Source organism: Aquarana catesbeiana, linkage group LG01 (genome assembly GCF_042186555.1).
Source record: "Aquarana catesbeiana isolate 2022-GZ linkage group LG01, ASM4218655v1, whole genome shotgun sequence".
NCBI classification, from domain to species: Eukaryota; Metazoa; Chordata; class Amphibia; order Anura; family Ranidae; genus Aquarana; species Aquarana catesbeiana.
This window is the reverse complement of record NC_133324.1, coordinates 722,455,797-722,479,667: the sequence shown is the minus strand read 5'-3', so window position 1 is coordinate 722,479,667 and position 23,871 is coordinate 722,455,797. Positions and strand designations below refer to the sequence as shown.

The window sequence follows — 23,871 nt, the reverse complement described above, 5'->3', positions numbered from 1 at the left end:
GGAAGATTTCCTTTCTATTCCTCCTCTGGTTGCCACTCATTATTGGGATTTGCCCTCACTTTCATTTCACATTATTCTGATCAGATTGGAGATGAGGATAATTATAGAGAGTGAATCTCCCTAACGAATTCTAACCCCTCAACATTCTATCCAAATGTAAAGAAAAAAATTGCATTTAGTTGTTCTTTAATGAATCGCCTACAGTAGCAAGCAGCTTTATGCATCAATAGGAATAGACCTTGAGGACGGGTTTACGCATATGCGACCGCGAGTTCGTGCCTGGGGTCCGGTGCTTCCCTGTTCACCGATTCAAGTGCGAATCAGGTCTGAATTTTTTGCCTGAATTCACACCCCAGTTGGACCCAAAGACGCACAGGACCCTTTTTAAATGCAGACCGTGGCTGCCCCAGACCTGTGTGAACCGTCTCCAATGAGAGTCGGTCACACTCGCCTGTCATGCGAATTGGATGCGAAGAAACCTGCATCCAATTTGCATATGTGTGAACCCAGCCTGAAACTTTATTCCATCCTAAAAGCTAATCAGTGGTCCCTTGACATTCACTGTATCCTGTTCTCATACATCTACAGTATAATTTGGAGGGACCGTGGGAATACCACAGTAAACAGATTTATTTGTTCTGTAACATCTTACAAGGAGAAATTGTGTGCAGTAATCTATAGTATCCAAACAACAGTTTAGGGTGAAAAGTTAGGGCTCATTCAGGTGAGGCCCATTCACTTGTTAACAACTTTAAATATGCTGACATATTCTCAGACAATAGCTTTAAAATCAGTGTGAATAATGAAAGCCAGGGTTTTCACAGAGCCATTTAAAGCCAGACTCCGGGCACAACTCACTTCAGTTAAGACCCACCTACTGCAGTGCAGAATTTGTGTGTGTTTTTTATAATGGTGTATAGTGCAAAATAAAAACCTACAGTGTAGTGCGGTATCCATCTGCTCTTTCATATTTCTAAAATGATGACTGATCTTTACCCTACTCTCCCTCCATCCACAAGACATGTCTCAGGACCATCTTTATTATGTGTAGGACTGCAGTGCAACCATAAGTTGAGATCAGCACAGCACCAGTGGATGCTGGGACATTAAGTCCCAGAGGTGGTGGCTATATCACTGTTCAGTGATGTTGTGCCCTGCTATGCATTGGTGCTTTTTTTAGTTTGGGCCAAAACTGCAACCCAGGAAGAGAATTTAGCCTACAGTTTTATGGTATGTATCCTCATTTATCATTATGTTTAACTTCAATTCAAGGGCTATCAGAGGGTTTGTAACACTACAGCTTTTTTTTTGTGTTACCCACAGTTTTTGGTTTTAGTTATTTCTCAAGCAGCCAGTAATGTGCCTTAATGTAATCAAACTGATCTTTCCTTCTCTCTCTGCCTGCTCTCCCATATATTTTAAATTTTGCATACTTTGATGAAACCTTTCTAATAGATACTTAAGCTTATGATTGTCATGTTTCCTAATTTAGTAAAGATTCTATGGACATTTACAAGTATTCTAGATATGTGACGCTCCCAAAATAGAAAATCACTAGTAAGGATTGGAACCACCTGTACTGGGTCCCAACTGCCATTTCGCAAGTCTCAAGCATTCCTCATGGAAATGTAGTACCTTTAAATAGTCGTACGTGACCTGCTGAGTACCCTTTTCCTAGCACTGGCTAAGGGAGAAAGTGAAATGTCCCAATTAAGTCAATCCCAATTAAGTCAATAATAATGCTATTGACATGATTGGGACATGCCCTTGTATTGGACAACCAAGCCCACTGGGAAGCAGTTGGGATGAAACTGGGCACCATGCAGACTTGAAGAGGAGCAGCTGCCACTGAAATTGAGTGTTACAAAGCCAACTAGGAATTATGATTCAGTAGAAGAGGGAGGCTGGAGCTCAGCTTTAAACCTGACTATGTGGCATAAAATATTTCTGTGCTGCAAGAAGGAACACAGGCTTCTTAAGATATAGACACAGACTTTCTCTGTAGCCTGTGCAATGCTACCCACAAGTGCTGCCAATAACATAAATTATGTTCTAACAAATTCCCAGGCTTAATAACTTTACAGTTATTGCAATTGTTCGTGTCCTATACCATTATTATGCAGAAATTTTACCTCTGTTGCATCATGTATTTAAAGTCTCAGTTGATATAATTTGTTATTTACCCAATGACTGGCCAAAACAGCTTTTCACAGTAATTACAAAAATGACATCATTTTGATTCCTCAGAATCCTAAACTTTTCATGGGACTCTGTTCTTAATGGTAACAGAATGTTTGAAGCCAGATGTTCTGAGTTTAGCCCCTTTAGGGGTAAAACATGATAGCATGTTTCAAGTGTTCTTAGCCAAGTAGCTCAATACACAAGAGACTTCAGTACAGTATTTCCTTCCCTGTGTGCTGACAGACTGAAATAAACTTATTTTGGAGAGGAGAGGAATTATTGCAACCAGTATATACAACCATTTCCAACCCCAACTTTAAAAAAAAAATTGTTTAAACCAAATAGGCCATTGCAATACTTCAGTTCAGGGATATGAAACATGCTTTAAGGTAAATAGATTCTACTCATTTTATGTAATGGGTAAACACTCGCTCCTAGAGTAATAAACCTTATATAACAATATCCTAAAGTGTTAAGTGCAGCAGCTGTTTCAAAACATGTGATTGATAATGGATGGTGGTGTCACAAAAATCAAAACTTCTGTGAACAAACAGCGCTTGCTAAATCAAGTGATGACGAAAATTCACATAATATGTGCAATCACAAGGTGCAAATGATTATTGTGAAACAACAAAAATTGTCATGTGTATACAACAATTTATAAGTTCGTAGTGATTATATTAGACTTCTTTAGCCAAGAAGAAAAGTGCTTGTTCTCTGTTGTAATCCCACAAAGTAGTGAATTAGTAAAAAGTGCTCCCAAAGCGACTCAAAAGTAAGGTGAAGATCCCTACTCACCAAATGTTATTTACCCTTAATATCGTACGATAAGTGAGGTCAAATGAGCTTAGCGGTCTCAATGACCAGAGAATCCACGAACCAGCTATGTATCATAGTCTCCTTCCTGCGATCTGTAATCCAAGGGTTAACCTAGTAAGAATCAGAATGAAAATGGGCTCCGCATAGCGTAAAAAAGTATTTGCTCTTTATTTTTAAAAGTTTAAAAAACAGGTACAATTTCCAAACAGGATTGATGCAAACCCTTCCTGTAAAACATTTGTTAGTATCCGATCAACCATAGAAAGGCTTGGAAGGCCCAGGTGTGTAAGTGTGCATTCCACCTAAAGCCCAATACACTGCACCGTGTGTGCTAACTTAACGTTTTGGGAGCATTTCTTACTATTATCACTATCTTATGGGATTGCAACAGAGAACAAGCACTTTTGTTCTTGGCTAAAGAAGTCTAATATAATCACTACGTACTTATGGATGGTTGTATACACGACAATTTTTGTTGTTTCACTATAATCATTTGCACATTGTGATTGCACATTGTATGAGTTTTTTGTCATCACTTGATTTAGCAAGCGCTTTTAGTTCACGGAAGTTTACAACGCTCTTTTAACATCATTATAAAGGGGTCGATTCACAAAATGATATTGCATGAGATATTTGGGTCACATGACACATTTAACATGAAGTCTCATGCAATATGAAAAAGGTCAATTTAATACAGTTTTATACAGTATTTACCACAAAAAGGAAACGCTTTGTGAATACCACATTAAACTAATCTATTCATAAAAAAAAAAAAAGTGAAGAAAAACATTTGTTAAATAAGGGTTGGTCTAGCTATGCGGTATTTAACAAACTAGCTGATTATGAAGGCGGCACCTGCAGAGTCCATAGCCTCCCTGGCGGTTTTCCCGAGTGTGACTCGGGGTTAAAATTCAGTACCATTAGCGGTAACCCCGAGCCACACTCGGGATCGCATTGCAGGATCCTGGGGCGGCGTTACTTACCTTGTCCCCGGGATCCTGCGATGTCCCCCGCAGTGTCCGAGGGCTCCGTCCTCCTCCGAAGCCTCTCCGTGCCAGGCTCCGTTCCCTGCGAGCGGCGCGACGCACGGGGGCGGAGCCTGGCGGCAAATTCAAAAAACTGTCAAAATCATAACACATACAGTACTGTAATCTTACAGATTACAGTACTGTATGAAATGATTTCACATCCCTTTTGTCCCCAGTGCTCTGGCCCATGCCCTGCATGCAGTTTTACATGATATACACTGTTCTTTCTGCCTGGAAACTGGAGATTGTCCATAGCAATCAAAAAGTGTCCCTTTACGTCAAAAGTGGCTTTAGACCAGCTAGAAAACAGCGATAGTAAATTAGAACACTTGCAGAATTGAGCGATAGTGAATTGTGGGGAAATTTATTTTATTACTATTTTTAAAAAATTTTTTTAATTATTTATTTTTATTTATTATATTATAATTTATGTTTTTGTGTTTCAAACTTTATCATACCCGGGATATCTACTAGACTCTGGTTTGGACAGATTTAAGTGTGTTATTGTTAAGATTTACAGACCTACAATATAAAACGCCAAATTTCCATGCAAAATAATTGTACTGCTTTCAGCACCTAAAATCAGAAATAATCATACCGCCAGGGAGGTTAACAACCAGTGAATAGATGGTTGTTAAGGAGCCACCACCCGCCGGCGTGCTAACCACCATATCTTATCTGCTGTCAGCGGGATTACCCGCTGACAGCAGAGTATAAACAAAAGAAGAGCCAGCATTAAAAACATTTTTTTTAAAAGCGCCCCTCGGGCCAAACGCCCTTCTGGTCTGGTATGGATTTGGGGGGAACCTCACGCCAAAAGAAAAAAGAACCTGGCATAAGGTCCCCTCTCTAAATATTTACCAGACCCTTGTTTCAGGAAGCATCAAACATGATAAATGCTGGCTGCCAACCCGCAAAAAAAAAAAAGGGTCCGATGCTTGGCTCCCGCCGAACGATAGCTTCACTTCCCACCTGCCGCTCAATAAACTAAAAATAAATTAGGGGGCACCTGGTGACTTCGCTGGGTGACCCCGCCCCACTGTGATGTCATCGACCCAGCATGCATCGGTCGACGATCGTCAACATGGGGACAAGGTGCTCTGGGGGAGCCCCCAAAGCACCCCATTCATGTTCAGGGCTTGTGGCCTGGTATGATTCAGGAGGGGGTTGCTTGCTCATTCCCCCCCTTCCTGGCCTGCCAGGCTACATGCTCAGTTAAGGGTCTTGGATGGATTGAATAAGGGGACCCACGCCGTTTTTTTCTTTTACTTTTTTTATTTAATGCCAGCTCTTCTTTTGTTTGCATTTTGCTTTTAGCGGGAAGTCCTGCTGACAGCGGATGAGTCAGGTTGTTGGAACGCCGGCGGGTGTCGGTTCCTTAACAACCAGCAACTCTGAGCTGAACTGTCACATTTAGCAGTACCTACTAAGTGACCAAATTTAGTATATATAAGGTCCAACTGAAATTCATGAAGACCACTCATCTGTGCATACAATGAACCCTGTACCAAACCAGTATCACCACTTGCAACAAAGTGTCAAAAACTTTAATGCTTATTCTCCTTCTCACTCCACACTTTCCCCTGTGAAAAAACACTCTAATGCCGCGTACACACGGGTGGACTTTTCGGCCGGACTGGTCCGACGGACCGAATCCGGCGGACAATCCGACCGTGTATGGGCTCCATCGGACCTGCAGAGGACTTTTTCGGTCAAAAATCTGACGGACTTTAGATTTGAAACATGTTCAGAGTTCAAAGTTGCTGGTTGTTAAGGAACTGACACCCGCCGACGTTCCAACAACCTGACTCATCTGCTGTCAGCAGGACTTCCTGCTGAAAGCAAAAATGCAAACAAAAGAAGAGCCGCCATTAAAAAAAAGTAAAAGAATAAAACGGCGTGGGTCCCCTTATTCAATCCATCCAAGACCCTTAACTGAGCATGTAAAACATGTTTCAAATCTTTGACTCGAGTCCGGTCGAAAAATCCGCTCATCTGTATACTAGTCCGACGGACAAAAACCCACGCTAGGGCAGCTACTGGCTACCGGCTATCAACTTCCTTATTTTAGTTCGGTCGTACGTCATCATGTACAAATCCGTCGGACCTTGGTGTAATCGTGTGTAGGCAAGTCCGTTCGTTCAAAAGTCCGTTCATTCAAAAGTCTGTCGAAAGTCTGTCGGACTAGTCCGGTCGAAAGTCCGCCCGTGTGTACGCGGCATTAGAGGCGATTTTTAAAGGTGCCTATGAAATCGGTACCCCTTATTGTAAGTGCACAATTTAATTGTTTGCTTTTAATGAAATAAACAGTATTACACAGTAAGGAGATCACCTGGAGTTGGAATAGCAGAAGAAGCGCATTGAGACCTTCTTATTAAATTTAGGGGTCGCAAACTCTGGTGAGTGTTTTTTTCACAGGGGGAAGTGTGGGGTGGCACTCAGAAGGAGAATAAGTACTAAAGTTTTGAACAGTTTGTTGCAAGTGGTGAATGATTGGATTGGCACATAATTTATTGTATGCACAGAAAAGTGGTCTACAAAAATTTCAGTAGGATTTTTTTTTTTATATATTATATTTGATCACTAAATAAGCATGTTCTTAAGAAGTTATATGCCATTGAAAAATCTTACTAGCATAACACTAGCTGATATCATATTATTTGCACATTATTTTGAATGTTTAAGAATAGGTAAGATAAGAGGTAAGGTAAGGTAAGGTAAGAATGTGATGCAAAAATTAAGAATGGGAAGTATTAGGGAATAGGGAATGGGAATAGGTAAGATAAGAGGTAAGGTAAGGTAAGAATGTGATGCAAAAATTAAGAATGGGAAGTATTCAATATAACCTGGCTCTCAGAGCAATTTTGGGTAGGCTCTGTGAGACAAATCAATAAACATGTTTTAAAACGCAAATACATATATCTATATAGCAGTAGAAGGAGCCAACTGCTGAAGACCATGGTCCTTCTTGGAGTTTAGAGCCTTAGAAATAGGAAGTTGTAGGTAAGTGGAAATAGCAAAGTTCTTGCATATAACAAAATGTGAAATTGCAAAGCTACAATTTTTCAAATTTTGTTACATGCCTCATTTAATCACTATGTGTAGCATATTTACTTTTTTTCTGTTTAGGTGGGCAGCTCAGAAACTTATTACACGTTTCTTTCATAGACAGGAAAATGTTAGAAAACTATTCCCAAAACGTCATCAGCTCTAGAGCTAAAGTTAATTATGACAGGAGACAGCAATTCACACTGAACCCATACAAAGTATGAAAAATAAAGCACAGTGTTAACAGTGCTGTGAAATAATGTATTGAGTAGGTTAAGCAACCTTTATGTCGTTTCATATTTATGGTGGATATACTATGCATACATGTACTAAACATCTGCTAAAAAACCATGTCTAAGGTTGCTGACAGCCATGTTTATCTTGCAAGGTGCTGTATAAAAACAAATGCACTACAAACAATGTAATGTCCCGCACACACCACTGGATTTTCCGACAACAAATGTTGGATGTGAGCTTGTTGGCTGAAAGTCCGACCGTGTGTATGCTCCATCGAACATTTGTTTCTGGACTTTCCGCCAACAAATGTTGGCTAGCAGGCTCTCAACATTGTTGTCAGGATTTCCAATCGTGTGTACACAAGTCCGACGCACAAAAGTTCACGCAAGCTCGGAATCAAGCAGAAGGAGCTGCACTGGCTATTGAACTTCCTTTTTCTTGTCTAGTCCTACGTGTTGCACGTCACCACATTCCCGCGTTCGTAATTGTTGGCCAACATTTGTTTTGGAGCCAACAACCTTTGAACAAAATTCCACGATTTTGTTGTAAAGTCCAATTGTGTGTAAGGGGCATAAGAGATAAGGCTACTGAAAAATTGCCTAGAATGTTCTTCAAGGTCATTCTGTTTTGTACATTCACTTTATTCTGTCTTCAACATACGCTCTTGCAATTTTCACAGGTTTCATTTATATTTTTGTTTCTATTTTTTTCCCGCAAATTAGCTAACTTTTCTTCAGAACACCAAGTTCTTTATTGACATACAAGAAAGTTATAACACTGCCTAATGACTCTTCATAAAAAAACCTGTCTTCCAGCAACCTTTAAATAAATGTTCCTTGTGTATCTTGACAATTAGAGGGATTTAAGTTTTCAGTTTCATTTGAATGCTTAAGTTATTTGCTCTTGCAAGTCACGAAATGCTGTAGTCAAGCACATATACAAAAAAAAAAATAATTTGTTAGGTCTTGTAGGGGAAATAATGATCTGTCCTGTGATCCTCAGCAGGCATGCAGATCAATATAATTATAAAGAAATGCCATGAATTACAGAGAAAACTGTATCAGCACTTTCTCCTCCTGAACAGAGAACAGTGGGGACAAGCATTGCTTGCAGCATGCTGATGTACTTACACATCACACCATGATTTGGCTGCCAAACAGAAAAGTGGTCCAAAATCTTGATTTTTTTTTCCCCTTTATTTCTAAAACCACTTTTAAACCTCAGAGGACCTGGTTTCCAAGCTGGAGGCACAGCTGTGTCTACCTAGATAGAATGCATTTGCTTTTTTCCATTATTTCCAAGTTTGTTCAGATAGTTATTACTCAATATATTTCTCCCTTAGAATATTGTACTTGAGTGTGCTGGGGCTTATTTATAAGAAGTAGTTCTGTTTCTCATATCAGACAATCTGATGGATTATTTTATTTGGATCCAGTTCTGTAATTTGCAACAATGCCCTAAGCTTTCTTCTTGTGTCACAGGTCATGCTACCTTGTTAGAAGTCCCCAGATTTGATTTTTAAATGAACCTATTCTCACCTAAAAAGTCCCTAAAGTAATAGTACTGAAGTGGTGTCAGCAAATACCCATGTAAGTTTTCAGATTAAACCCTGTGTCTGTATGGAGATCCTTACATCCTAGGCCTCCTTGCCTTGAAGTGAAGCTGAACCTATTTTAGAGGTAGGGTGCAACAGGCTTTACAGGAAATGCAGGTGTCACTTTAAAGAACACGGTTCCGGGATAAAATACTGTAGTGCTGACTTATGGATATTATATTGCAACATTGAAAGTGAAATAAATTAATAATGCTACTTGGGGGATACAGTAATAATGGCTCATTTGTTACCCATATATTGAAAGTCTGCTGGACAAGTATTATTACAATTGCCAGCAGTTCACCTACATTTTGTCACAGTTGCCAGTGCACTATAATTGTGTTGCCCACATATTGCCACACTTACCTGTATATTACAACATTTACCTCTATGACATCATCTTTGTGAGTGTGAAACCAAGAGATCGCTGTTGTTCAGAACACCATATCATTCAATCCTTTGCAAGTCTTTAACTTGTAGTATATCAAACCACACACGTAAAACTCAGATATTATGGCCACACCCAAATTTACACCATAGCACGCTGTCATGCTACACCTGGCTTTTTGTGGTTAATGCTTGCTAAGTCCCCTGACACACGCTCAGTAGTATTTACAAGCTATTTGTGGTTTTTATATATTTATTATTTTTGTATATTTATTATTTTTGTATATTTATTATTTTTTTCATTTTCAGTTATTCATGGTGATTTGAAATATTTGACAATAATGTGGATGATTTAAAGGAACAGCACAACATATTTCTTATCATGATAAAGAAAGAAAAAAGAGGCACAGGAGTATGGCCACATAGTTTACTAACCACAAAGAAAAAATAGCTTGTCTTCGATTAATAAAATTAAACAAAACAAATAGGATAGCCTCGCGAATGGAAATAAAGCTTTCACTATCTGAAAAACAGGACAGACAGGGATATCTTTTAGAGATAGAAAAAATAGAACAAAAATGAAGCAAACATTTATATTGGTGAAACTTGTAGTGTATTATAATGCATTTAGTCCAGAAAACTCACACAAAGGAAGAATTACAGTTTAAAATGTGTTTACTATAGTCATGTTGACAGCTCTTATCATTTTTCATTTTGGTCTCTATAGTCCTGTTAACACTGTGTAGATCTGACTGAGATGATTTATGAGAGCAATATACTACTAGATATGTTTCATTTTATTGGAATAACTACAAACAACAAAAGGATTTCTGTCTAAGAAGAACATTTAAATTAAAACAAACTGAGTATAGGAAATAAACCATAGATACAGACCAAACATCACTAAATGTAATTATTCACAGAAAAATACCAAAATAATATATGTATTACATGTTGCTGGAATTATTTAGGATGTGTGCTGTTCATAGGCGTGCACAGGGGGTGTGCCATGTGTGCTTAGGCACACTCTAATCACTATGTGCGTTGCTGATTCCCCCTACTTCCCAGGCTCCTTCCCCTTGTTGCCTCCCCTGCCCTGCAGTGCTGCTGGTTTCCCTTGTCTCCCTACCCACCCCCCCCCACCCCCAGGTTGCTCCGTGGAATGTTTTAGTATGGAGATCGGCGGGGGGGGGTCTAGTAAATACATAATTTTCTAAATGAACACAGTGATCACACTTGCTCATTGTGTCCATTCATAACTGAAGCATAGTAAAATGTGTTTACTATGCTTCAGTTTGTACATGAACAGGATGCCACTCAGCACAGAGCACTTCCCATTCATTCACTGCTCTATGCAGCTGAGGCTGCAGAGAAAGGCACGTGTGTTTGAGCTTTAGGGAGCACACCCTAATGCAATAGGCTGCTCACACCTATGGTGCTGTTATGCCAACTGTTTCCCTACCAAGTGTAAAACTTTTTTTTCTTCCACATCATCTTAAATGTTGGAAGCAGTTTTATTAGATGTTTTGTGCTGACTATTTGGAGAGTGTTCTGGGATTTTTTTGTATTGTTTACTTCACCTATCCATGTTCAAGTTTTTCTTTTTTTGCTAGTTATAGATTTATCTAAACAGGTGACAATTTTGCTTTGTTGGATTTGAAGTAGACACTGAGGGGTTATTAGCTGCCTTGAATGTGCCTAGTGATCTGGTGTGTTAGTGTGCCTCTAAGGAGGATGGGGCTATCTCCAGGTAAACATGCTCGCAGTAGGGTTTATTTGATAAAAGCAAATAGGCTGTTCATTTTGCAAAAAACATTTTTTCTCTTGGCTTAGTGAATATGGCAAAAATTCACATTGCAAAGAATACCCATGATTGGATGATGGAAGTCATCAGAGCTTCATCTCTCATGCTTGAGTGTTATTTCATTTCAATGGCCAGAATACATTATTACTATGGCCATTGTAATGAATTAACATCCAAGCGCTTGATGAGCCTAAATGTGTTACACGACTTTACAAGAGCAAGGGGTTTTTTCTGCCAAAACACTGCTGCCAGGAGGAAAGGAGTGTGCATTAGGCCTTACAAGAAAAATATATGTTTTATGAAACAGACTTGTGGGGTAATTAAAAATAGAAGAAAAGGGGTTTGTATTTACTGGTGAGTAAGCTACTATTTTGGGTAGGGATGACTCTTTAAAGCTTAAGTTTAGCCAAAACAATCTTTTCTATAATTTTTGTGACGTAGCTTACCAGTAGTGAAGTCTATCCCATGTTGTGTAGGCAGCTGGATTCTGTAGAAATCTTCTGACCAGCGATGCTCTGTCCTCTTCCTACTGCTTAATAGCTCCGATTCCTCTGTGAAGATGCAATGAACAAGCTTCAGACGGGGACCAACCCCCTCCTCCCTCCCTCTTCCATTGGGAATTGTTTCACAGTGTATGTGGCCTATACACATACAGCACTGTCCCCATAGAACTTGCTGAGTGTTGACTTCTTAGTCTTCTCTCTGGTTACCAGCAGATGGATGCTAAGGGTTCCCACATGGTTGCTAGGGGTTCCTGCTTGTCCCACCCTTCTCCCGGTTGCTCGCTACTTAATGACCAGTCCAGGGTATTTATTTTGGGACGTGGATAGGAGAAGGGATTAGTGGAATACTCCATCCTCACCAGATTATTAGTAGAAGCAGTCACAACGCTTTAACCATACAGCCACATGTATGGAAGAATTAAGTCTTCTTGCTCTCACTAGCAGCAGACCTGATGCACTACATTATCTTCAGGACACTCTCTGGCATCCCCTTTACTGACACCCATCCACTGACTCTTAAGCTGAAGGGGGTACCCCTCACTTGACAGGCCCCAAAGACACAGATCTGTACTCACAGTAGGCAGAATCAGATCCTTCCTGGTGTCTCCCTTCCAGTCAGCTCTGCAGGACCTCTGGGTTCAGCTTCTCTCTCTCTCTAGGCCCCTGGGTCGACAATCCAGGGCCACACGGCCACCTCCGCAGAGGAGAGGGCAGCCATCCCCTCCCTCCTGGTCTCTATTCCCCCTCCTCAATTAACCCTGAGCACATGTGCCCGGGCTTTAAATACAGTATCCCAGCATGCAATGCAGCACTTTTCCTCTGCCAATGGCCAGGACTGTAACAGAGCCTATGCACTCACTTGTCAGGTCCCCTCCCACTGTCCAATATGCCTCCCTATTGGACCAGTGAGGGACAGTCAAACAAGCTGAGCTGCACTTAAGCACAATGCGTAGACCTAACCAATAGATCCTGGTCCCCGGTAGGCAGAAAGACCAAAAACTATACTCTATTCTAGCACCTACCTAGGAGGGTGCTACATCCACCCCCCACCAAAACAAGCCATGTCTTCATTGGCTTCGGGCATCCACCCCTACAAAAATACCTTTACAAAAATATACACAGAGTATCCCACAAACTTGGAAAGGGGGGGGGGGGAAGGGAAATTACATATGTACAGGGCCATGGGGCATACCCCATATGTGGCCAGTTAGCACAATAAATTACGTAGAAAAATATAGACATCTGCTGTACAAATATTTACATTATTTTTAAAGACCATTTTTGCCAGGTGCACAATGTTAGTGCACCCCCCACCAAACAAACTGATCGACGCGACGGGGAAATGGCTGAACACCCCTAACTAACTATGCTACACATAATATTTTTACATATGTACAAAATATTATTATATATACAAATGGACTGAGGACAACCTCCACTGAGGCATGAAGATTTCTTGCAGGCTTGCAAAGAAAATAAACACAAGTATATAGCATCACTCACCCTATATATTTACAGTCAGACTGTCCTCTCCTCAGAGGCGACTTTCTCACTTTACCAATCCCTATTGCTAATCGTCACATAGAGATTGCAGATGTATCCAGCTCCCTAAGGGCAACTCTTGACTTGTCGTCCTGTAATATTTCTTGGATGGATAAAACAGAACAACATCCTAGTCTGACTAACTGGACACATTTCACATTTGAGAACCATATGACTAGCAATAGAATCAGTCCCACTCAATTACCAGGGTACTGACTCTTGCCTATCCTAGTCAGACCCACAAGTTGGGAGGAAGAGGTGCTGAGTCCATCTGACTGATGCCCATAGTTTCCCTTCCTCTGTGTCACTCTAATTTTTACCTGACCATCTTCCTGGTAAGCAGAAATACCAAAAACTATACTCTCTTCTAGCACCTACCTAGAAGGGTGCTACACACATATTTTACAATGTCACATTATGTATGCTGGACTGTAAATTTCCCATTCCCTAGTAAATGTAATTCTTCGCACTTTACAAATTGCTTTGGCATGTTTTCACATCCATAAGTCCTCCATGTTGGTCCATATGTGTGAAGGAGCCAATTGATTGTGTTTGGCCCCCCAGGCTAACATTTTCCAATCCTCCCCTGCTGCCAATAAAACAGTCCTTAGCACTGCCTGGAGTTTAGGACAGAACTGACTTATAGGAGGTAAGTAACACACTGATGCCAATAAAGAATTTATCAATCATTCCCAGAACCAATACAAGAAGGGGCTTTGTTCCAGAGTCCCATAGTGAGACTGTGATATACAAATGCCCCCTCTTTCATTGGTTTTAGTAGGACTCTAACATCATTGAAAATGTATTTTATATTGGTACTGACACCAATGCAAAAAGGGCATTTGATGATAGAAAAAAAATCCCCTTTCAAAAACGACCCTGTCACTAGCTTCTTGTGGTAACACCAAAACCACCTTGTAAAAAAAAAGAAGATAAATAATTTGTATCTAAATTGGCCCTAGTATGTTTATGTATGAATGTGAGTTAGAATGAATAAAGACTGAGAGGGCTGCTTTAAGTAAGTAAGCTTTAATTATCTATATGAACATGTAAGTACAGCAATTCAGCATTGCATTTTTATGGGGAACACAAGAATTACTGTATATTGACTGGCTAGAGGTATATAATTATACTAATTCAAAATGAGATATTATTTACAGATAATTTTTAACCACTTCAGCCCCGGAACAATTTACCCCCTTCCTGACCAGAGCACTTTCTGCGATTCGCCACTGCGTCATTTTAACTGACAATTGCGCGGTCATGCGACATTGCACCCAAACAATATTAATGTCCTTTTTTTCCCACAAATAGAGCTTTCTTTTGGTGGTATTTGATTGCCTCTGCGGTTTATATTTTTTGCGCTATAAACAAAAAAAGAGTGACAATTTTGAAGAAAAAACAATATTTTGTACTTTTTGCTATAATAAATATCCCAATTTTTTTTTTTTTTTAAAAAGCAAATATTTTCTCAGTTTAGGTCGATATTTATTCTCCTACATATTTTTGGTTAAAAAATCGCAATAAACATATATTGATTGGTTATAGTGTCTACAAAATAGGGGATAGATTTATAAAATTTTTTTTTTTTTTTTATTAGTAGTGGCGGCGATCTGCGTTTTTTGTCATAACTGTGACATTATGGCGGACACATCGGACAATTTTGACACATTTTTGGGACCATTGGCATTAATACAGCGATCAATGCTACAAAAATGCATTGATTACTGAAAAAATGTCACTGGCAGGGAAGGGGTTAACTGTGTTCCCTGGGAGGTGGTTCTAACTGAAGGGGGAGGGGACTGACTAGAGGAAGTGACGGATCGTGGTTCCTAGCTAATAGGAACACACGATCTGTCACTCCTCTCAGAACAGAACAGGGACGTGTGTGTTTACACACACGTCCCTGTTCTGTGTCTCCTGCTCACGATCGCTCGTGGCCGGTGGTCATCGCGACCGTCGTCCACGAGCATCGGCACCCCCGCTGTGCAGCGGGCACGTGTCTGCTATCCCAACCCAGTGAGCCGCTTCAGTATAACAGCGGCGGCTGGTCGGGAATAGGTTAATATGATTATAATGCTAGGTTCTTTTAAAAAGGGAAAAGCTTATTATCCAGCTTAAAAATAGCAGGACTTTACCCTGTACCCCTACTTGTAAAAATCAAAAGTTTGTGCATTGGAAAGGTTATGTTTTGTAAATTAACATACTGCCATGAGGAAAAATTATGAATATAATAAAAATGTGTTTTGCAAACCTTTAGAAGATTTGTTCACCAACACAGCTAGCTAGCTAGTGTTTGCTGCCTGGGTGACCTTAGCACCTTATTGTGAGTGACCTGTAAAGCAAAGGTATAGCTTTGAAAACAACCATAAACAACAATGAATTAATGGTTAGGTTGAGCAAAGCTTATTGGTTGTTATTTTTTATATAAGGCCATCCTTTGTTATATAACGTTTAAACCGTAAATATTGCATATAGTTTAAAGCCTAAATTTAAAAATGAATGCCGTGACACTGGAAAACAATACTTTCAAAGCGTATTTTTTTTTTTTATAACATTGCGATATGAATGAAGACCCGCTTTCAGTACCTCTTATAGCAGAAGAATTTCCTTATCAAATGCAAATTGGATTAGGAGAGGAACCAGAAGCTGTGAAGATATCCATTTATTATGATTTACACTTGCTCTAAATCTGCCATATCAGCATTTCTTTGCTTTCCTGGTAGTGTGTTTCTTTGCAGGTAAACCATGGAAAATAGAGGTCTTCTTGATGAATAATGTCAGAGCAAAATGGAAAAAGATTAGCTAACACAAAATATCTAAGTCAAAACACTTTCAGTATATATTGTAAACCCCTTATAATTTTATTTTTTTAGCTCAGGGTTTGCATATTTTGTGTTTCGGAAGACCTGACATCAACATAGAAATACACATTGTTTAATGCATTATTAGCTGTATTTGTAATCATCTGAAGAGATTTTTTTCTCTTCCCGCTCTTTTTATTGTTCAGCCTTTTGGTACTGAATTTGATCAAAACTTTTTGTTATTTCTAATAGTTTATTAATTCAGCCAGCAGTGTACATTCATCAAATATTGGCTGGTGCAGATACTTGATGGTTAGCAATTGGTTTTCCACTACAGTGGTCCTGGGTTAGTTTCCCATCACAGCACTTGCATGGAGTTGGTTACCATTATATTTGCACTTAGTTTCAAAAAGTATTTCAATTTAATTTCCTCCCTCAATCCCAAAACGGTTATGGACAATTAACCTACAAGTACATTTGTGTAGGTTTGTTCTTTAACTCTACATTTGCTGTAGCAACCTGGGATTATAAGATCCAGCAAGAATGATGTGAATGGTTCACAATGTTCTCTGAATTTCTGAAAACAATGTAAGCACTATATGAAAGAATAAAAAGTTAGAAAACAAATAACACTCAGGGCAGTGCCCATTATGAGAAGTTAATACCTTTCTTTGGGTGGTACTTTTCCAATAATATTGGAGATATGATTTTTAAACTCACTGCCTGGACTCTAAATGCACTGCATGAATTAAAGTAAAATTACAAAAAATTACTCCTACAGCACCACCCCACCCCCACTTCAAGGGTTAAAGTGATTGTAAAGGTACAGTGCAGGGCCAATAGCCCTGTATCTTATGTCAAAAAGCGAGAATGGAGGAGCGAGGAGTAAAGTACCTATTACACCTTATTCTTTATCCCCTATAGCTAATGAGCATTAAACCCTTAACATGCAGAGAGGCCCACTGCAAGGGTATTTTTTTTTACTGGAGTTAAAACTGAACTCCAATCTTGCCTTCAGTCTTGCACAACTGTACAGACTTCTCTCCTGTACTGGAAGTGCTTATTCAGATTTTTCTACACAATGTGTGCTTCTCACAATGTGCATCAGAAGCTTCAGCAAGTTAGATAGCCCACCTAATTTATTGGCTGGAGGAAATACAGCATCAATTTGCCTTTTCCTTCTCTGCTTTACTGTCCCTGGCCTATCCTTTTAATTCATTGGATTTCAGTTCTTCCAATCATGGAGGTTCATCATCGCATGTGAGTAATACCTAGAGCAGTCTACATGTAAATGCAGTGACTAAGGAATGCCCACTCATTCAGTCAGACACCAATCCCTCAAAGCATTTTGATATCTGCATACCTTCTCCCAAGAGCCCACTGCTTGCATATGGGGTGGCGGTTCTTGAGAGGACTACTAAGACAGGACATTGTGATGCTTTCAGTAAGCTATATACAGCTCCCTGCTGACCTCTATTACCAGTTATAATCTCACTGCATTGTATAGGAAAGTACAGAAAAATAGGTATGTCATGAAAACAGAAAAGCTTTATTTAAAAAGTTAACTAGCATGTTGTTGAGGGGGTTAGGGGAGCATCTTAGGAAGTCAACATACAAGCACATTAAAATTACACTTGCATTCATACGGGTAATGGAATGACCAGACGTTTAAATGATCCACAATCGCCTAAAACATACATGTACTGCTGTTCATATTGGGGGGGGGGGGTCCACTATGACTGCCTGGAATGCAGTTAAGTGCTTTTTCATTATATCTCTATTCATCTCTTCTGATAATTGAAAAATATTTCACCAAACCATTAGTTATTCACGCAGTCATAGGACTGCTATTTCTTCAATTCATAGCAGTACATGTGATGCACAATAAGTAACCATGTTGCTTGCACTTTTTTGTTTTTTTTTGCTATCTAGGGAAATAACTATTGATACCTTCATGTGTGTCCTCCCTTCCTCATTAAAAATGTTTTCTACTTTTTGACTGGCTTCTAGTTTCTGTTGTGAGTTAGGTTGCATAGGAAGCTCCCTGTAGCAAATACATGGCTTTTCTTCTCTACCCTTTGCATGTTGTGTTTTTGTCTTGGCTTGCTTGAAATCCATGTACTAACTTTCCTGTAACACTATTTTGTTTGTTCCTAACTTCTCCTGTCTAACAGCGGACAAGCCCAGGGAATTCTGAATGAGTCGGATGATCCAGAAAAAGGCTGTGTAACAGATAACAAGCCAACCTCCCGCCACTTCTATCCTGTTGCTCTGCTTCTTGTCAGCTCACACTTGTTGGTTGTGTGGCTTATCCTCAGTCTTGCATTGCTATTAGCCAAATATCAATAATATGCACTTAATCTTCTGTTCATTTTAACAAGAACAATGTTCTTTAGTTTGTAAAATATATTTATGATTCTTTGTACTCTAACCTCAATAATGTGCCCTTTCAACTATAATCCATTTTTCATGCATTTTTTTATGTATGTGTTTATGGAGTTATAGCAGTATATTGGGAAAATGTAATCAAATCTTTTCAAAAGACGGAAGGAAGATAGTATATATGACATTTGGGTGCCTCGGTTTGATCATAGAACTTATCTGCATTTCTTTGCCTACTTAGTTGAAAGCTTTGTCAATATAATGATCCTTGTCAGATCAACGGCACAATGTTCTTTTATTGAAGAAAACAGGGCTGTGTTCAAAGAGTTTACTTAAAGCAACGCTGTTTGCAATGTTAGTTTGAAAAGAAAGTTGTTACCTGCAAAGATGAGTTTAAATAACTCTCCCTTCTGCTGCACATGTGCTGTTTCTCCATTGCAGAGGAATAGTCCCCTAAAACCTGCTGAGAGACGGACACTTCCAGGGAATGTGGATGTCCTCTGTTCTCGGTAGTTCTCTCTGATTCCTCCCACTGGCCTCCATACACTACTGTGCACTGCAGAGGAAAAAGGAGATTGACACCCCTGAAAGTGTCAGTTTCCCAGCAGACTTTGTGGGGGTCGATCCTTGGCAGCCAGGCAACAGGAGAGATAAGTATTTATATTCTTCTTAGCAGATACGTTTTTTTTTTTCAATTTAATATTGTCAACATGGTTACTTTAACAAGAACATCTACAAAATAAGCTATAAAGACCAGTGCTTAAAACATATACTATGTACACTGCGATCATCTTGCCACAAACCACTCACTGGGGGAATTGTATTAACCTAATTCACTGACTTTCCAACCACTAATAAAATAACTAAATATTTGTCTGTAATTTAGGAACACCAAGCAGGATTGTATACAGTGCAATTGTGGCCTGGATTATAGCCACAACTCCAGGATTAGCCAAAGCCAGCTCAACTGGCTTTCCAACTGGTGAGGTTGGACATTGTTCACAATTTACAGGATCTGTAAATTGGGGCATGTAGTGGGATTACTTGCTGTTATCAAGGATCTCTCATACCTCCATTACCAATATTGTTGGCTATACCATAATTCCACATTGACATTTGTTTTTGTTTCTTTTTTATTAAAGCAGTTCACTTTTATATCAGGTATTTTGGAACAAAAAAAACTTGAGCTCATTGGAGCCTTGTAAATCACAATAACATTGTAGAATCTTTGGGCTGTCAAAGTAATATACAGAGGTTGAGCCCATGAAACAAAGCCCCCTATGTATAAAAGTCTTAGAAGTCAAATATAAAAACGTATATACAGTATGTCGGAAAGGCGCTATGCTATTACATTTAAGGTAAGATCACTGGCATTCCAAAAACAAGTTAATTGTGCTAACTACTTCTCATTATTGACTAGTAAAGCCATCAGGTTGCACAATGTCTATATCATTAACAGTGTTATTTGCCCATACGGAGGACTGTACTATTTTAATTGTTTTTTTGCTGTAAAAATCCACTCCTCTGTTGCAGATATGTTGCTTATAAGAGCTTTTTTTAATTATTCCTGTCATGTCAGCACAATGATGTAGTCAGCTGTTTAGCTAAATACATGAGGATGAGATGGCAGCTTTTGTTTTATAAGGAATTGGGACCTCCTTATTAGTCCTTCATTACAGTACCACAACTAGCCATAACATACACCAAAGTAGAGCTCTGCACACAAAAAAAGCTATTTAAAAGGGTTTATGCATACAGCTGATGATTTTTATAGCAGCTTCTCTTTAAAACAAGTGCAAGTAGACCGTTCAACACCTCCTTGTTGGAAAAGGTGGACTTGCATAGTAATTCTTTAGAATCAGAATTTGAATCGCAAGTGAGCTATGAACTCTGACAATCGCATAATAGAAATAGTTGTGATGGGTTTACTTTCACCTGTTTTCAGTTAAGATACAACAGAACTATGCAGTACAGGGAGAAACATATAGCATGGAGACATTTCAGACACCGCAGGTTCAAAATGATTGATTATGCTGTATGCTGCAGATTAATGAATATTATATCAAAACCTAAAGCAGCTTCCTCCAGTGGTTTAGGCAACATACTTTTGAGGATATTTTAAGGGCTAAGCGTGTTCTTTTAGCTTAAACTTATGTTGCCAGTATGTCTCATCTGCCATACTAATGACAGCTGTGTAATGGATTGAGTATTTATTGACTTGGGAGTCCTGTTGACAAAGCTCTGTTCTGTTTTGTGACCAGTTTAACATGTTCGTATCACTGTTTTAGTTTGCTAGAACTTTTTTTTTTATCTCCTAAATCCTATTCATCTTTCTCTTTCCCTTGAAAACATTGATCTAGAAAAGTGCAAACAATTTTTGTACTTTATGTCAATATGCACTACTCTTTGTAAAATAACTTTTTCTAAGAAAATAATAGTAACCTAGTTAGAGAGCTTCAGATGAATTCTACATATTAGTATTGAAAGATCAGATATAAAATAGAGGTTAAATTTTATCTATAAATCTTTATGGCCAGATTCAATAAATGCCTTATATTTGAGAGTCACAGAGGTTTGGTATATAGGATTATATTTATTAATGTATTAGCGTGAGGATACTTTTAGAAGTCACAATACATTGAAAAACCCATGGGACTCATTTTACAATGTGGTGCAATACACACTATTCATGTTAACTTTAAACCACAATATGATAATAGATGACATATATATAGCACCATATAGAGGATGGTGCTATGTGGATCAGTGAATCTCACGCTGAATAGATCAGTGGACTAACTGGTCATCTTCAATATGTGCATGCAGATTCATGGTGGGTTAAATACTGATGTCTATATGTGAATGTTCAGACAGATTGTTGAATACCCAACCCAACTTTTTCCCTTTGATATCAGTCTGATGAGAGTGCCATTTGAGGTCTATGGTAACATAAAAGACAATCCTGGTCATTACTTTGGATACCCAAACCCTGAAGCATACTACATACTTTTTACAGCATTCAAATGCAAATTGCATCTTTGACTTGCTGACAGCAGTAGTACCTTTCTCTCGGATTGGGTCCCTCTTGTTGTCTGCAGTAGATTGTAAATGGTTGAACTAATCTTTTTTTTCCCTTGTTGAATAAAAAATAGGTTATTGTTACCTGTAAAAACAAACTATTGGCAGTGTTAATTTTAGCACACATATTAAAGCTTAGTATGAAGTTGGTTACTTGTATGCATTATGGTTTATTTTATCGCCCCAAATGTAGCAGCCCCTAGCAACCAATCAGAAATCAGCTCCAATTGTTCTTTCTGCTTTACGCTAGGGAAAACCACAGTTGGGTTGCTATGGGCTACTGCACATGATTTCCCTTTATATTTTATTAAATAAGCCCACACAGTAAGAAAGGTAACCTAGGTAGTGTGGATTTTAGGTGGCAATTCTGAAGGCATTTGTAATATGTGTCTGGCCTTTGGATTTTAACATGTAAGATGTATCATCACTTGTGAAAAAAAACTGAGAAAATATGTATAGCTGAATTCTTGTTATTTTTACTTAAAGACTGCAACACAGCAATTAATAAATAAAAGCTATTTCTGTACATCCTGTCTCATGAAGTTGTGCTTTTTTTTTCCTCTTCCCAGAGAAGGATGCCGCATAGAGAATGTGCTGAAGAATATCAAATGCAGAAAGTATGCTTTCAACATGATACAACTGCTGACATTTCCAAAGTACTACAGACCTCCAGAAGGGACATACGGCAAAGTTAACAATTGAGTGCATTTAAGCATTAACAATGGCACATATTGTTCGAGACAAAGCACAGACTGGATAAATCAATATAATAGTGTCAACTGGGAAATTCCTCATGCACTAGATCAGGTTATAGACACTGATGCGCTAAAAGAACTAAGGAAAATATTTAAAGCACAATTTGCACAACCCACATTTGTAGGGCAGAATTAGGACCGCAGATTGTAATAAGCACCAATCAGAAGCACAATGATATGGAAACAATGGTATGCCAGCAGTTAACCTTGTTTAATTGCCAAAACCCATGGGTATCAGGTTGTGTTTCTGTAATATTTAAGACAGTGTTATTCTAGTAGCGGTAACATTTATTTACTCGAAGATGCCCACATGCATTCTAAGCACGCAATGTAATCAGTTCTTGTTCAAGAACTTCAATCACACAAGCGCTCTTATGTCATTGGAATGGACCAGTTTGTGAAAATTCTTGGGAATATGACCAAATGATACACAAATTGATTGTAATTATGTCATATTATTTATTTGTATAAATGATGGTGAGAAGCACCAGCTGTTCTCTAAGTTTAAACCCTGGTTTATATTAAGTGTACATGCCCATTTGTTTACATACTCTGAACAACAGTAGTACTCATGTAACTGAAATCTCACAAATACAATGCCAAACTAACAGATATAATAAGCCAAAAGAAGACTTGATGAAGTAACAAGATTGTGTCATGTAAAATTGGCCATGTAGTTTTATTTTTCGTCATACAAAACCTATTGTGCAGGGAAGCCTTGTTTTATTACAGAGCAAAAGAATAGGTTGTGAAGTGTATGTATTTATGTGTATTTTGCTAACAGTGGGTGTTTTTATGATTCCAAAGGTTTGTTTTATTACTTTTATATACCATTTGATGTCATTAGTATAGCCAGCTGGTTGAAAATAGCTTCAAATTCCAGCTGGTCCTTGGAGTTGGAGCCATTAGTTTTCAAAATCTGGATTTTCATATGTTTTTTTTTTTTTAGTCATATGCATCTTTTTCCAATCCTTTTGTGTGTTTCATTGACTTCCATTAAAATGTTTTAAAGTATTATCCAGCATTTGAGTGTGTGTCCTTGGTCAAATTCATTTCATATGTAACCATTTTCATTGTACACCATGTATATATGTTTTATTTAAATAAATATTTTTTTTTATATATTTTGCCTCTTCCTTGTTATAATCATCTTCCATTAAGCCATATACCGTATATATAGAAAGTTAAGTAAATAGTCGCCCTGATTGTGAATTTGCACAGCAAATATTAAGAAATGAACACATGCAGCCATCTTTATTTAACATACAAGTTACCGTTTCCTTGTGTGTGTATGTGTGTGTGTGTATATATATATAGATATCTAGATAGATATCTATATGTATCTATATATATATATATATATATATATATATATATATATATATATATATGTATATATACAGTATTTCACAAAAGTGAGTACACCCCTCACATTTTTGTAAATATTTTATTATATCTTTTCATGTGACAACACTGAAGAAATGACACTTTGCTACAATGTAAAGTAGTGAGTGTACAGCTCGTATAACAGTGTAAATTTGCTGTCCCCTCAAAATAACTCAACACACAGCCATTCATGTCTAATCCGCTGGCAACAAAAGTGAGTACACCCCTAAGTGAAAATGTCCAAATAGGGCCCAAAGATCAATATTTTATGTGGCCACCATTATTTTCCCGCACTGACTTGGGCATGGAGTTCACCAGAGCTT

The 23,871-nt window shown here is 38.5% G+C and overlaps 1 protein-coding gene across 6 annotated transcripts in view; it reads left to right on the top strand.

The window, feature by feature from the left end:
- The window catches only part of INPP4B (inositol polyphosphate-4-phosphatase type II B), a 936,630-nt gene extending 913,346 nt beyond the window's left edge, over positions 1-23,284 (top strand). For 3 of the 6 annotated variants that reach the window (XM_073604278.1, XM_073604295.1, XM_073604268.1), the window contains one exon: positions 18,122-21,926. In XM_073604278.1, coding sequence (XP_073460379.1) covers positions 18,122-18,296 — 175 coding nt within the window. In that variant the 3' untranslated portion in view covers positions 18,297-21,926. Of the gene's footprint in view, positions 1-18,121; positions 21,928-21,976 lie in introns of those variants that run through there. The other 3 variants (XM_073604287.1, XM_073604305.1, XM_073604314.1) reach the window with 3 other exon arrangements.
- Positions 23,285-23,871: the final 587 nt, after the last annotated feature.